General features: G+C 41.5%; 1 protein-coding gene across 2 annotated transcripts in view; it reads left to right on the forward strand.

Moving 5' to 3' along the window:
- Positions 1–13,496, forward strand: part of fto (FTO alpha-ketoglutarate dependent dioxygenase) — a 114,194-nt gene that overhangs the window by 55,636 nt on the left and 45,062 nt on the right. The window contains exon 9 of one of the 2 annotated variants that reach the window (XM_076876864.1): positions 10,445–10,602. The exons of the other annotated variant lie outside the window; for it this stretch is intronic. Coding sequence (XP_076732979.1) covers positions 10,445–10,460 — 16 coding nt within the window. The 3' untranslated portion in view covers positions 10,461–10,602. Of the gene's footprint in view, positions 1–10,444; positions 10,603–13,496 lie in introns of those variants that run through there. 2 annotated transcript variants of the gene reach the window in all.

Raw genomic sequence — 13,496 nt, forward strand, 5'->3', positions numbered from 1 at the left:
AAAGATTAACAGAGTGAAAACCTAACTCACCTCTGTGGAGTAGAAAAGAGGAGGGTAGACAGACGGAGGTGTTTATGATCCAAAGCAGGGTTTGTGCCTGACTTGGCAACCCTGTCTTCCCATCTCTGAATGTGGGCCAGTAGGAGAGTAGGCAGTCATTGACCTTTGGCACTGGAAACAGTTGGACAGCTCAGGATGTGTGAACAGGGTGTAGTTTGGAGGCACTGGGGTGGTAATACATTACAAGGTTTAAAATAGGCCTCTTTATTTATGCTACAGTTGCTGTTCTCCTCGGATTATAGAATGGAGGACAACAAAGACTGAACAAATTTGTTACTGAATCCTTGAAACTGCTGCAAATTAGCAGCATTTTGGATTCATACCAAATGAGAATAAGCAATGACGGACATACACTATCTTACACTGCAAAGCTTGCTGTGATAATGGACTACATAAATAAATGCGTACAACTAGGTTTTCTCTCTTTTAAACAATAGATTTTTTATGTTAAAGTTAGATAATATCTAGTTTCTTGTATGTTTAGTAACATTCTTTATATTTAGTTTCTACCTTAGTTCAAAAATAAACTAATTCACAGTTTAAAAATAATTTTTGACAAGTGTCCTGTTGTAATTGTATTCTAGTGACCTCTTGAAAAGGAGCTTATAACACTGTACAGGTTGGGATGGATGTCATTGTCATAGCTGTACAATCAGAATTTGTGGCGTAATACATCTGTTGTCCGTGTTTACTACTTTTCTCCAGTGTGCTGAAAGTTAGTGAGGTCTTTATCCTAAGACAAAGGAAACATCAGCTGACATGGCAAGCAGAGTTAAAAGGGCAGAGAAGGAGGTCCACGTGTTCACAGCTGCACTCATCACTCAGCTGTCCAGTTTGACCCATGACCCCGTAGGGTTGTCTCCCAGCCTCTATCGGCTTTATGTTTCCTGCCATTGTCATCCACTGTTGTCCTCACCTGGACAGGCCGCTTCTACACAAAAGGTCCAGTCTGTCATCAAACCCACGGGTCACTCAGGGCCAGCAGGGGCTAGAGAGCTGAAGTTGAAGCTGTGCCCAGCCAGGGATGACCCCAACAGTCTTGTCAGCTACCAGTTGCACCCCTGTAGAGATGCATAGTGACAGAGAAAGGAGAGAGACCTTCCTCGGCTGGCACTTCATTCTCAGAGTGGTGACATTTCTTTTGTGTTGTCTCTGACAGACCCCGCCCTGATTCCCGTGCTGGGGCGAGAGAGGGAGCTCGGAGACAATGGAGGTCCCTCTGTACCAGATGGGAGTTGGAAAGATTGTCAGTATCGTGTCCATGATAAAGACAAACAGGTCTACTAAAAGTTTTAGAAGTGGTGGCACCACACTGGGATTGCTCATGACATAGATAACTCACTCAAGTGTTTACAGACACAAGTTCCCATCAATCTATCAAATCTGCCATGTGTCCATGTGTTATTGTTCTAAAAAATTTGTCATTACATGACTTTTTCATTTGACTTCACAGCCACATGTCTATGATGTGCATGATTTTGGAAAACAGAGATTGTAGGGTGCAGTGCAGAGAAGGTGGCATCAGATCTTAAATAAATAGGTTTAATTAGCGGTGCGGTGGTGATGTTTGTACTGGCATTAAACCAGTGGTCTGGTTTGGGGCAGGTCAATCTGGGCATGTTGTCAACTGTGCCTGCGTGATGTAAGTTGCAACTCGAGGTGACAGGTTAATCAGATCTCCCAGACAACAGCCCCACATTTACATCTTCATCACTCTCACAACAGTGGTCCTGTTTTGCAAACAGAACAGACAGGGCTGGCCCAGTTTGTTTTCCTTGGCACGTGTTACAAGCCAGTAGTTTTGCTGGGTGCATACTTGTATCTCCTTACCCTAAGGGTTTCTCTCCTGCAGTGGTGGGTAAACACCTGTGTGTGGTGGGCTGAACTCCCAACCCGCAGCCGTGTTCTGTACCTTTGTCTGTGTGCCTTTTTCTTTGTACCACCTACTTTTGCCGTCATCTACATCGCTGTGTTTACTTTATTCTGGGCACTGAGGGAGAAAACAAATAAGGACATGTCATCTGCCTCTTTTATCGCCGGCCAGCCTGTAATTAGCGCAAGCGCAGTGGTTTGCCTAAGACTCTGTCATCTAATTTGTCTGTCTTTATCTAAAACATGTCTGTGTGGTCCCTTAGACCAGTTACGTTCGTGCAGCGAGATTGTCTGCGGCCTGGGTGTTTGTGAGGTGTGTGTTTGTGTGCGCTTGATTGTAAATTATGAGTTCTTCTCTCATGCACCCACCCCTGTTAAGCAATCAGTCAGTTATGCATGACATGTCCTGACCTCAGCAGAACCTCACAGCTGCTGTTTCCGTAGTAATCGTCCTCCCATCTTAGTTTGCTCCCAGGCTAGAAAGTACATCAGAGTATGCCTTATTCTTGCATTAATTTGTTTTGAACGAGATGACAGGTGATTGTATTTATTTACCTTCTACTTACGGCATAAACAAATTTTACCCATGTAAATATGCACTTATCTCTATGCTGCCTGTTTCTCATGCGAGTTAGTAATTAGTTGTTAAGGTACATGCTTTCACTCATTCTGTGGTTTGCTGTGGGAACAGAAGGCTCACATCAGCAGCAGTCAGTATCGCACTCATACTCTCTTTTGTTAAATTCCTCTGCTTATCCTTGACTTGATTCACAAATGAAAACAGTATTTTCATAATTATGCCTTTCACAGTAAGAACTTGGCAAAGAAATGTGGCATAGAAAGCGGGAAAGAGAGAGTTGAAAATGTCATTAAAAGTCCCACAGCCATTTAAACACACTTGTTGCACAGACAGCTGCCCATTAAAAGCTGCCTTTTTAATATGGAAACAAGATTTGTGTTTGGAATAGACAGTGTGGTAAGGGGTGGGGTAGTTTTGGGCCTGTTTTACTGGTAGTCAGGAAAACCAGGACATTCTTTCTGGTCAAACCCAACATCCCATAGAGCTGATAGAGCATGATTGGGTGAGGATGTGTGGCATGCATGTGAAACAAACATTGAGAACATAACGTTATGAGAAGATGGAAGTTGTGCTCACAGAAATCACAGTTTTTACTGTGTATCTGCTCTAAATCGAGTTTGTTTTTGAGTACTGTGAAGGTGCTTATTTGGCCCTCTGTACGAACCAGTTTTATTTAAATCAATATGTTAGTTGAAACTGTACCACTGGGAACCATGATAAAGAATAATGGGATGTGGAGGCCTCATTTAACACAGAGACAATCTGTTTAACAGATGCTTCTAAGATTTCATTGTGTTTTGGATTTTGTTTATTACAGGCACTTTTTTTTGGGAGGTTAATTACTTTTGTGCTGCTGTTTAATGCTGGAGTCACAGAGCTAACTGCCGCAATGTATGCGGTATTTAAATACACACATATGTAGATTTTACATGTGTGCACGCCACATGCTCCATCCTTTCCCTTTTTCCCTGATCCCATCTACCATAACCACCCCACCTGGGGAGCCCTCCAGCCCTCCCACTCCTTATACACACATCTTTCTCCCCTTCTCTGTTAATTATAACCTACACTGCTGGAACACTTCATTTCATAGCAAGCATATTGTCTCTTCAAGGCTGGCAGGCAGGTCATAAATTATCCTGAAGGTGAGGATGGAAGTTGGAGGAGATAGTTATGAAAATTTCATCTGTCTGCCGTAGCGGCCGCAGCTGCTCCTGTCACTAGCCGTGTGCTGGAGGAATTACACCGGGTCAGCTTGTGTGTGTGTGTGTGTGTGTATGTGTGTTGGTGTGTTCTTCAGTTTGTGCATATGCATAGGAACATTACCACGTGTGAGCAGTTACAACGTGCACATATATATATATGGCACTAATGCATGCACGTCTTTGTCCCTGTGTTTGTGTGTGTGTTGCGTGGCAAATGTGTACAGCAGGTTGGCCAGGTAGGACCTACCTGTCAGTGAGTGGAACATCTCTGGCGTTTCTGTCACCCCAGGGCCCCCAGCTTTGCCCTGAAGCAGGGAGGCTAGAAGGGGGGACAAGCTAGGAGGGCCGTCCCCAAGCTGTCTGTGTTCATTACTGCTACAAAGACGGGACGTGGCCGGCAGGTGGCCAGACCTTTAGTCCTTACCTACTGTGATCATCTGCTGCTCCACTTTTTTGCATGTCTAGGTGGGTGGGTGTGCAAGCCACTATGCATGCTTGAATGAAAAGATTCAGAATAAACCTGTAACTTGTGAATTCGATTAGAGATGTGCATTTTGTGTTTGACCTATGTAATTGTGTTTGTGTATTTGTGAAAGCACATGGCTAAATGCACGTGCTTACGTATCTACACGTGTACATAAATCGTGCTTACATATCTACAAGTGTACATAAATCATGCTTCTGGAAAATGGGAAGCTGTGCTGCTTTGACGCTTTCTTTACGCAGCATAGAGCGCCTCTCTCTCGACAGACAGCGTCTCAAAGTGGCAATTAGTAAGAAAAGAAAAGAAAAACACTGTACAATCCCCTCCATCCCCGCCTATGTCAATCTGCAGTTTCCTGCAAAAATTCTATTAGGGCCAAAGTCCATAGCTGTTAATTACAATTCTAACTAGCTTGCCTCCTGACGAATGGAAGGCTTCAGCAGTGATGTTGGATAAAAGGGATATCAGCGATTTCACTTCCCTGTACAAAGGCAGCTTCTGAAATGGGTCATCAATCCCATAGTGATAAATGTCTTGTGGAGTAATGGCTCTCTTATCAGCTGCGGATTACTGGAGATATTTGTAATTAGTGTAGCCACACAAGTCCCCAACAGATGTTTTTGAGGGGGCACAATATTAAAGCCTTGGTTTAGTGCTAAATGGGAACTTTCTGAAAATAATAGGGATAGTTAGAGCTATTGTATTGTAGCAGGCATAGGTGATTCTCAAGAACTGAGTCAGTGGGAATCTGTGTATGTGCTCTGCTGCACAAAGACATACATTACACACAAATGTGTGAAACCATGTGTATACACATTCACGCACACACTCATGAGCTGTTAAGTACACAGCCTGGGGTCCATCCTTCAGATACTGTGCTCAGTAGTCACATGACTGTGGGAGCCACAGGGCTCCTCTTCTCCTCCTGTTCCTCCTCCTCCTCCTCCAGCCCTAGAGGTAGCCACTGCTACGCCAGGGGGAGTGAACGATTCACTTTTAACTTCCATTTCTCCTGTTTTGGGTCGAGATTCACTCGCTGCCCTGAAGTTTTTTTTCTTCTTCCTCCTCTTCCAGCTCTCATGAAATCACAATGTGATGTATTCAGCCTGAGGTGTAGCTCTATTCACAATGCAGTTTGACACTACCAAGCCTTGCTCCCTTCTGTTTTCACAATGTATGTGTACAGATGGCCTACTGACAAGTCTGTACCACTAATAAAATTGTCCTCGCTGTAGTTGACAGATACTCTAGAAAGCCTTTTAATATACACTTGAAAGAAAGGACTCCTGTATTTTTTAGTTATCTGTCTCCTCCTTATGTCTGTATATTAAAATATAGACATTATAGAGAGCCCGTACAAGTACAGCAACCGTTCAGGCCTGTTTTCTGTTGCCAAAATATATCCTTATGAACCCAGCCACAGACCTATACAGCCTGCACGCCACTGACAGACGTGTAAGCAGATGCAGCCAGAACTGGTAATGGCAGGTGATTATAAGTGGCACACGTGCCAAACTAATTAAACCCCTGGGTTGACAGCAGCATTTGGTAGCACTAGCATTCTGGCATGCTGGCATTAGAATAATTGTAGCAGCAGCACATTTCACCTGCGAGACTGCAGCTAACAGCATCATTTATTTTACAGCAGCCTGCACCGGATGTTTCAACAGAGGCTCGAGTTTCCCTGCTTTACGTTTGACATGTATGGCAACCCCTGCTGCAGATGGGACAGCTTTTCTTAATGCTAGTTGGAGCATATTTGCTCAAGGGTATGTGGTATTTATATGTTACATAGTCTTTAAGTGCAAAACAGAAATGAATGAGATGCAAGTACGTCAACACATATTAGAGATGGTATGAATGAAATCAAACTTGGCCCTTAACTACATCATCTATGGCCTGTCACATATTTTTTACTTCTTTTTTTTATACCATATGCATTTATTTGGAATAGGCAGAACAACTGTGTAACTGTGCACAGATGAGGCCTACACTTACTTGTTTTTTAGGTTTCAAACAGAGAACAGAGTGAAATATAGGCAAGCTATATCTGTGGATCAAAACTGTTAATGGCACTTCTTGTGCTAAACACACCCTCATGTACCACAATGCTGAACTGACGTCACACCATTTACCCATAAGGCCATCCTTCTTATAGGGAAACAACTTCTCCTCAGTTTTCAGTTTCTCTTATGAGTTAAGCAAGAGCCCAGCACATGTTTTTACATGTGAAGAAAAAAATACTCAATTCAAAAAAAATCTGTGTTAAATTACGGGAATCTTTATTAAATGCTTCAGAGCCCTGACTCTCAGTGGTACCTGTAACAAAAAGATGTCAGACATACATGTATTAATTTGGTTATCAAAGGAGTTGTAAGGGGTAAAAGATGTCAAATGAAAAAGTTTTAAAATATCAAGCTAAGAAATATAGAAGTGATTTGAAAGATAGCAAATTTGTCCAGTCAGGCAGGCTGACCTACCTCTGCATGTCTCCCATTCAAGACACACTACAGCAGGCAGGCAGGAAGGAGACAAGGACAGGAGGATGAATGTCTTAGATTGTTGGGTTCTCAGGTCATCACTTCTCCAGCTGGAGGGCTGGAGCTGTAAGTCTTTCTCACAGAGGTCAGAGCTGTGTCAGGAGGCCAGAAACCGCAACAGGAGGCACACCTGCACACGCTCTGTGCATCTCTGTGTGTACATTTCTGTCTCGCGGGCACATACCTGAATAGTTGAGTAAGAATTTAAGAATACTTTCAGTTCTGTGGAAACTGCGCTGTGTGTTAATGAATTGACTGATTCATCTGACCGCCTTGTTGAGCAGGTGTGGCTAGGCCAGGTGTATACTGCATCACCAGGTGTCTGTGTGTGTTTACGCTCAAGGTGAGAGGTAAACTGATATTGTAACTGTTAGCGTACTTTAGCGAGTTGGGTTATGCAAGGTATTTAAGCATGTATTGTTAGATTTATGGTTTGCAGAGTTGCATATCACAGACTTTCATCTCTACCAAGCCCACATCCAGCTATGCACTAATATTTGCATGTTGTAAATCGCAATGGTGACAAATAGGGTGCATTCCGCTCCTACGCATTTTCCCCAGAGGTTTTGCTGTCGTGTCCACTTGCACGTAATTGCTTCTTTGCCTTACTGCACATATATCACTTGCTGAAACATCACTTACTTTTTTCAGGTTTTATTGCAGCGCCCAGACTGTGTTCACTCTCGAAAGCTACTGTGTTAAGCTTGTTGTAGAAGAAGTGAAAAATCAGCTCTTTGAAGGCACAACGAAGTGGCCGATGGCAGCTGATAGCTGGAGCTTAGTGGATCCTCATTATGTGCTGTAGCAAGCTGATTAAAACATTTGATTTGTTCTTGGTGTGTGTGTAAGTGTGAACTCAGATGCCTGTGTGCATCTCGTGCACGAGCAAGTGTGTTTGTGCGTGCGCGTGTGTGGAAGTGTAGCCCTTCAGGCTGCTGCGGTGTGTTATCTGTTTTTTCAACCTTGTCATACTAATTACAGTCCATATTTACTTACATTCTCTTTTTGTTTTCTGCCCTTGATAGGCATCTGTGAGTGCCTCTTTCTAGGCTGTTCTCATTAACAAACTGATGATGTGTGAAAGGTCTATCTTGTGATGATAGAGGGAGCTTTTCCCAAAAAAAAGGTCATGATACGAATGTTGTCAGCTTTTCGCAATCACAATGAATAATTTCCTATTATCAGCGATGTTGTGTGGTTTTGCCAGTGAATTTTGGTTGGGGAATACGTTGCAAAGTCTATTTTTAAAAATAATTTTAATACAAGGTTCCTGATCTGGAGATTACTATCTAAAGTCATGTATATGTTTTTATTTATTTTTTTATTTATTTATTTTTTCATTTTGGGCTGTTGAGAGATTCAAAATGACGCACTCAGAGAATTTGAAAATTACTCTCGGCTTATATGTTTCTGCTGCTCTGTCTAAATACATTTTCTGAGTTTCAATATTTGCACTGGCTTTCAATAAACTATGGCATTAGCAGAATAGCAGAATGCGCTACTTAAATTAAAGAAATATTTCTGCTCTTTTGTTTCTCACCTGTGTCCACCCTTGTCAACTTACTGATCACATTCACTGCATGGGTCGCTCACTGCACATCACCCTAAACCTGTCTTCTTAGAAACACTGTTTCTGATTAACCAGACCCTTTAGTTAACTAAACTGGCTACAACAAAATAAAGAACACCATTATGCAAGTGTGCAGTGAGTGTGTTAGAGCGACACAGACAAACTTACAATAGGATTTGTAAATGGTTAAACGGGACAGGATGCTGTGTGAGTATGCATGATGGGGTAAGCAGGGTAAATGGCCGACATCTGAGTTTTATATGGCAGAGGTGGGTGGTATGTTTTTGTGTGAGTGCATGTGGGGGTGCGGGATGAATGGTTTTATATAAGTGTGAGTGACTGATTTCCAGACACAGAGCACAGTGCATCCTGAATGGTTAAATGGCATTTATTCAGCCGGTTAGTCTGGGAAAACATATGGTGCCATTTGGAGGCCCAGACTGGTGCACGCTGTTCTCCTGTAATTAGACTGGCCCAGCAGAGCAGCTACATAACTGCTTCATGATAACCACCCTACTGTAGCCTACAGTGCTGCTGCCACCCAGCCCTGGCTGCAGTACAGGAGCAGCACACCACATTACACATCCTGTTAACACAGTGTTCAACACCAGTGACACCACAGCTTTGGCAGCTGGACATTTATGCTGAGGGCCAGATTTACTGTACATATGTTGGCAAACAAAAATGTGCACTGCACCTTTCATTATGTTTGTGTTTGCAATATGCATGAAATTTGATTGTGTTCTGCTCTTTGGTTGCATTCTTGATACATTTAGGATTTTAGTAAATACATCATATGTAGCAATGTCTATTACTAATAGTTTTATTTATATTGAAAGGTTGAAATAGGGTTAAATAAATGAACTTATAAATAAAAAAGTTGTATTCACATGAAAACTATTGCTTATAAAACCTTAAGTCACTGTATATATAAATATCAAATCCATTTGCATGGTCAAACATTTGTATGAGCTCCAATTGAACATTACTCTCCTAGTCAAGTAAATATAGCAGAATCTGCAGTACTGTGCAAAGGTATTGAACCACCATCTACTGAACCTTTGGCCTACACTTTGTTTGTCATTGTCATTTTGTGGCATACCTGAGTAGAGGATTCCCTATATCTATATTGTCTTGTTCTTCTTCCTTTTTTTTTTTTTTTAATTATTCCCCATCCTACAAGGTTTTGGGAGCAGATTGTGGGTTGAATGTGTGGGGTGTGTTGGCAGAGCTGTTGGGTGTCAGCTGGACTGTTGTCATGTTAGGGGGGACAGCCTGGCAGCCCAGTGGGAAGGCTCTTTTAAAGATACACTGCTGGGAATCGAACTGAGCCAGTGCCTGGTCCAAAACATGAACACACACACATCAACACACACTGAGGAGGTTAGTAAGGAAAATGAACGCGTGTGGAAGGGGGGCATCCAAACCTGGGATAATGACGTTTCTTCCCTCATTTATAATATCTGACACCACCAGTCTGTCCTTTCGTCTGCTCACATCAGCATCCTTTCATAAAGACCAGACACATGGATAATTACACATGCAGGGAAAAGGAGCAGTCGATCTGCAGTTTATCTGATGACTACTAGAAACTCCCAAAAAAGTTCATATTAAAGAAGGAATATTTTACAATGTGTGTTTGTTTCATCTCTGCTATAATCAAGCCTCTTTGGCTAAAAGTAGCATTTTTGACATGACACATCTTTAGAAATTGGGATGCAGCTTCACAGAAACTACTAGTTATTCACATCAGTATTTACATGATACTTTGTGGCATTATAGGACATTTGAGAAGAATTACCAATACCCTACTTTACACATTTAAAATCCGCTGTCAAATATGAAACTAGCTCCCATGCAACAAGAACACATATTCCAATTACATACTGTACTGCGTAACGTCTGTGTCCAGATTGGGCTGTCTGTGGCATGCTATTCCCTTGCTCTCTGTTTAGCAAGTACCACATGTGAGAGGACTGTCGAATTTGCATATGCCGCCATGTATATTTCAGTAGCGTTTAACACACATCACCGCCAGTGAATTATGCATAGGGCCGGTACAGTGAAGATGCTTGTTTTATGCACTTGTGAAGGAAAATTGAACTGTGTTTTCTTCTGCTCATGACACTCAAGGCCCAGGGCCCATTAAAGTACACAGAGAAGGCAGCATGTAAATGGACTGGTGGTGTACATCCTATTCCCTCAAACAAAAGGGGCCTGGCATCGGGAAAGGCATCCGACAGGTTCTGACGGCTAGTTAATAGGATTCCCACCTCTCCAAAGGGACTGACTGAGGTACTGTTGTAGTATTCTTGTAGACCAATGCTTTTCTTTTTATATATGAATGTGCATATGTGTTTGTTAAATGCGGTGCTGTGGTAGAGATGAGTGACTGAATAATTCAAAACTGGCATGTCTCACAAAATGATGCAAACCTGTGCATGGATTGTCAGTGGGTGGAATAGAGTGTTGCTGTAAACACAGCCTAAAAGGGTCTTATGCATTATAGACAAGCCTTTTGAAACTGTTTTCTCATATGCAAATGGAACACAAACAGCTGCAAAGGCTTAATATGAATCTCTCACATCAAATCCAAATGAGGCATAGGGCTGTTTATGTTTATATTGTGTATGCTACTACTAGAAAAGGATGGAGGATGTTTGTCGAAGCACATGAAAGATATAATAAAAGACTCGATGCCACTGCTATCAGTGTTTACTTTAAAGAATGGGTGGTTAGAGCTGTATCTTTTCTACCACACAATAGTTGTTTTCTCATAAGCCTTTTCTGGACTGGTGAATAGACTGCAGAGGATGAGCTTCATTAGATATGTCATTTAAGACACCTATGCTCTCCCACTGCTCTATATTTATCCACTTGCAGGTTTCTAACAGGCCCTCGGGTCAACAAATTGTGTCCCTACCTGTCAGCTCAGCAGTGGACGGGACATATGTGGTGGATCGAGACAATATGAAGCCACCTGCTAGTCACCCTTCCTCCTTCTCTCCTTTCCTCTCTGGTTTTCCCCCCTCTGTTCTACTTTTGTCATACCTTGCCACTGCATGCAGTCGTGGCTTTCATATTACTCTATTTAGCTAAACAAGGGTCTGATAGTGGCCTTGGCTGAGTACCAATGAATCAACTGTTTATTTTTAGTTAGTTCAATTTTACCCACTGCTGTGTGGTAAGTGATAGGCCTAGCCTGTAATAAACAATCTCGTAAACAGCTCTGCAGCTCAGCCCCTAATCGCCTTAGGGGCTTGTAAGAGCTTTATAACACATTTATTACCCCTTATAACATGTAGGAGCATCAGGCCTTAACTTAAGCTACATTAATTGCATTTTTTGACATATATTGACTTTATCTTTAAATTTGTGTTTTGGTCATTCTCATGAAATATCTTGAACATCTTGAAAAGCCAAACTGTATATCATTCACCTTATTTAACTCTCATATTTTATTTTCTGATTTGTGGCTACCAAAAGACAATAATAACCTGATGTTGTAACAACCAGAAGAGAAGGGAATAACATTGATTATCTAATTAGCTTGCACTGGTCTGCCTGGAAACCTTAGGTCCTCACATTCATGTGTATTTTACGTTGATGAGCAGTAATCATTATTGCAGACCAACAGATTCTTCCAATGGCAAAGCACCTGATCCCACCAGCCTCCTTAAGCATGACAGTGTACCCTGCCACACAAACTGCTCTAGGAACACAATAAAGAACCCTCCACATTGATTTGGCCTCCACACTGCCTAGGTCCTAAGAAGAACCAAAGATAATTAGCTTAATTATTGTTGTTATTATTGCTGAAAAAAATAGATAAAAATCGTATTAAATGCCATCTAGTTATGGGAGTATGGAATGGGCATAAGGACTTTAAAAAATAAATTTGTATATTTTAAAACTTTGCTTATAATATCAAAAAGTAGATAAGTAAGAAATATTGTATTATATATGTAGTATTATTATTATTTTAATGTTGTTTGTTTTATTATCTGAGACCAATTTGTCCTTATTCAATAGAAGAGTCCCTTTAGGGTTCTGCTTGATGCATTGTGAAACCAGAGAAAACTGTATTCAATACTTTCCTCAATTATATTGCCACTTGGTATTCCGAGTCTGGTAAGAGAAAAGGAGAAACCATTACTTTGTTAGCTAAAAGCACACATCCACTCAGAACAGACGAAAGGGCCAGCATGGGGAATAGAGATATTTGATGTTGAATCTCCCCCTATTTACAGTAGGATGCCTGAATAAACGTGTTCAGAAGCTGGAAAGCAGCATTATGACCCATAACCCCAAGGTATTTGAAATGGAACAGCAGGACTTACTTTGAAAAAGAATAGGAGATGTGCTCTGGGCTCACTGTTTATACCTTGATGTGATTTGGACTGAAATATAAAAAAAGCCTGTTTATCTGTTCTTTCCCTTTCGTCCATTGTTGAAAATTGCGGGGTTTTGGAAGGGGGAGGCTATTCAGATGCGGCACACTACTGGCAGTGGTTTAAACTGGTAAAATGTATTCAATAAGTATAATTTTAAATGTTCATGTTGCTTTTCCTGTCATCCATAATCACTATTTAAACCAGACGTGTCAGTGCTGTCCACGTAATCATTACATTTTATTTGAAGGATGTATTAGATAGACCTGGGCCTTGTTGCAAGGTCCACATTTTCCATCACGTGTTCTTTGTGCAGCATTTTCCCATTACAGTTCATAAAACTAATTCTGGGGCTCTACTTTTGGTTTTAGTGGGGTTTTTTTTCTACAAATACCAGTTTCAGCCATTCTTCATTTATGCTTTTGTCTGAAAAGAGGTAGGGTATCAGTCTTTCATGTTTTGGAAAGTCTGATGAGTGTTATTTGCATGGACCTCCTGCATGACTGAGATTTTGGAGATGGCGTGGGGAGAGAAATACAAAATTGCAGAGTAAACCAATACCAGGCTAGTAATGTTGGGAGGATCCCCTTTCAAAGAGTAGAGTTGAATGTGTGCGCCTTATGTTTTTGATCTCTTACTGTACTCATTCCATTCCAGGCACAGTTGTTATCATAGTTGCTGTTGTTTGTATGTTATTTTAGCTTCTTTCCCAAGTAGCTATTTTGCAATTTGGGCAAAAATACAATTAAAGGTCCATCTGTTTTCAATGGTGCTAACGTCACACAGATGGGGTT

Source organism: Maylandia zebra, linkage group LG1 (assembly GCF_041146795.1).
Source record: "Maylandia zebra isolate NMK-2024a linkage group LG1, Mzebra_GT3a, whole genome shotgun sequence".
Lineage (NCBI taxonomy): Eukaryota > Metazoa > Chordata > Actinopteri > Cichliformes > Cichlidae > Maylandia > Maylandia zebra.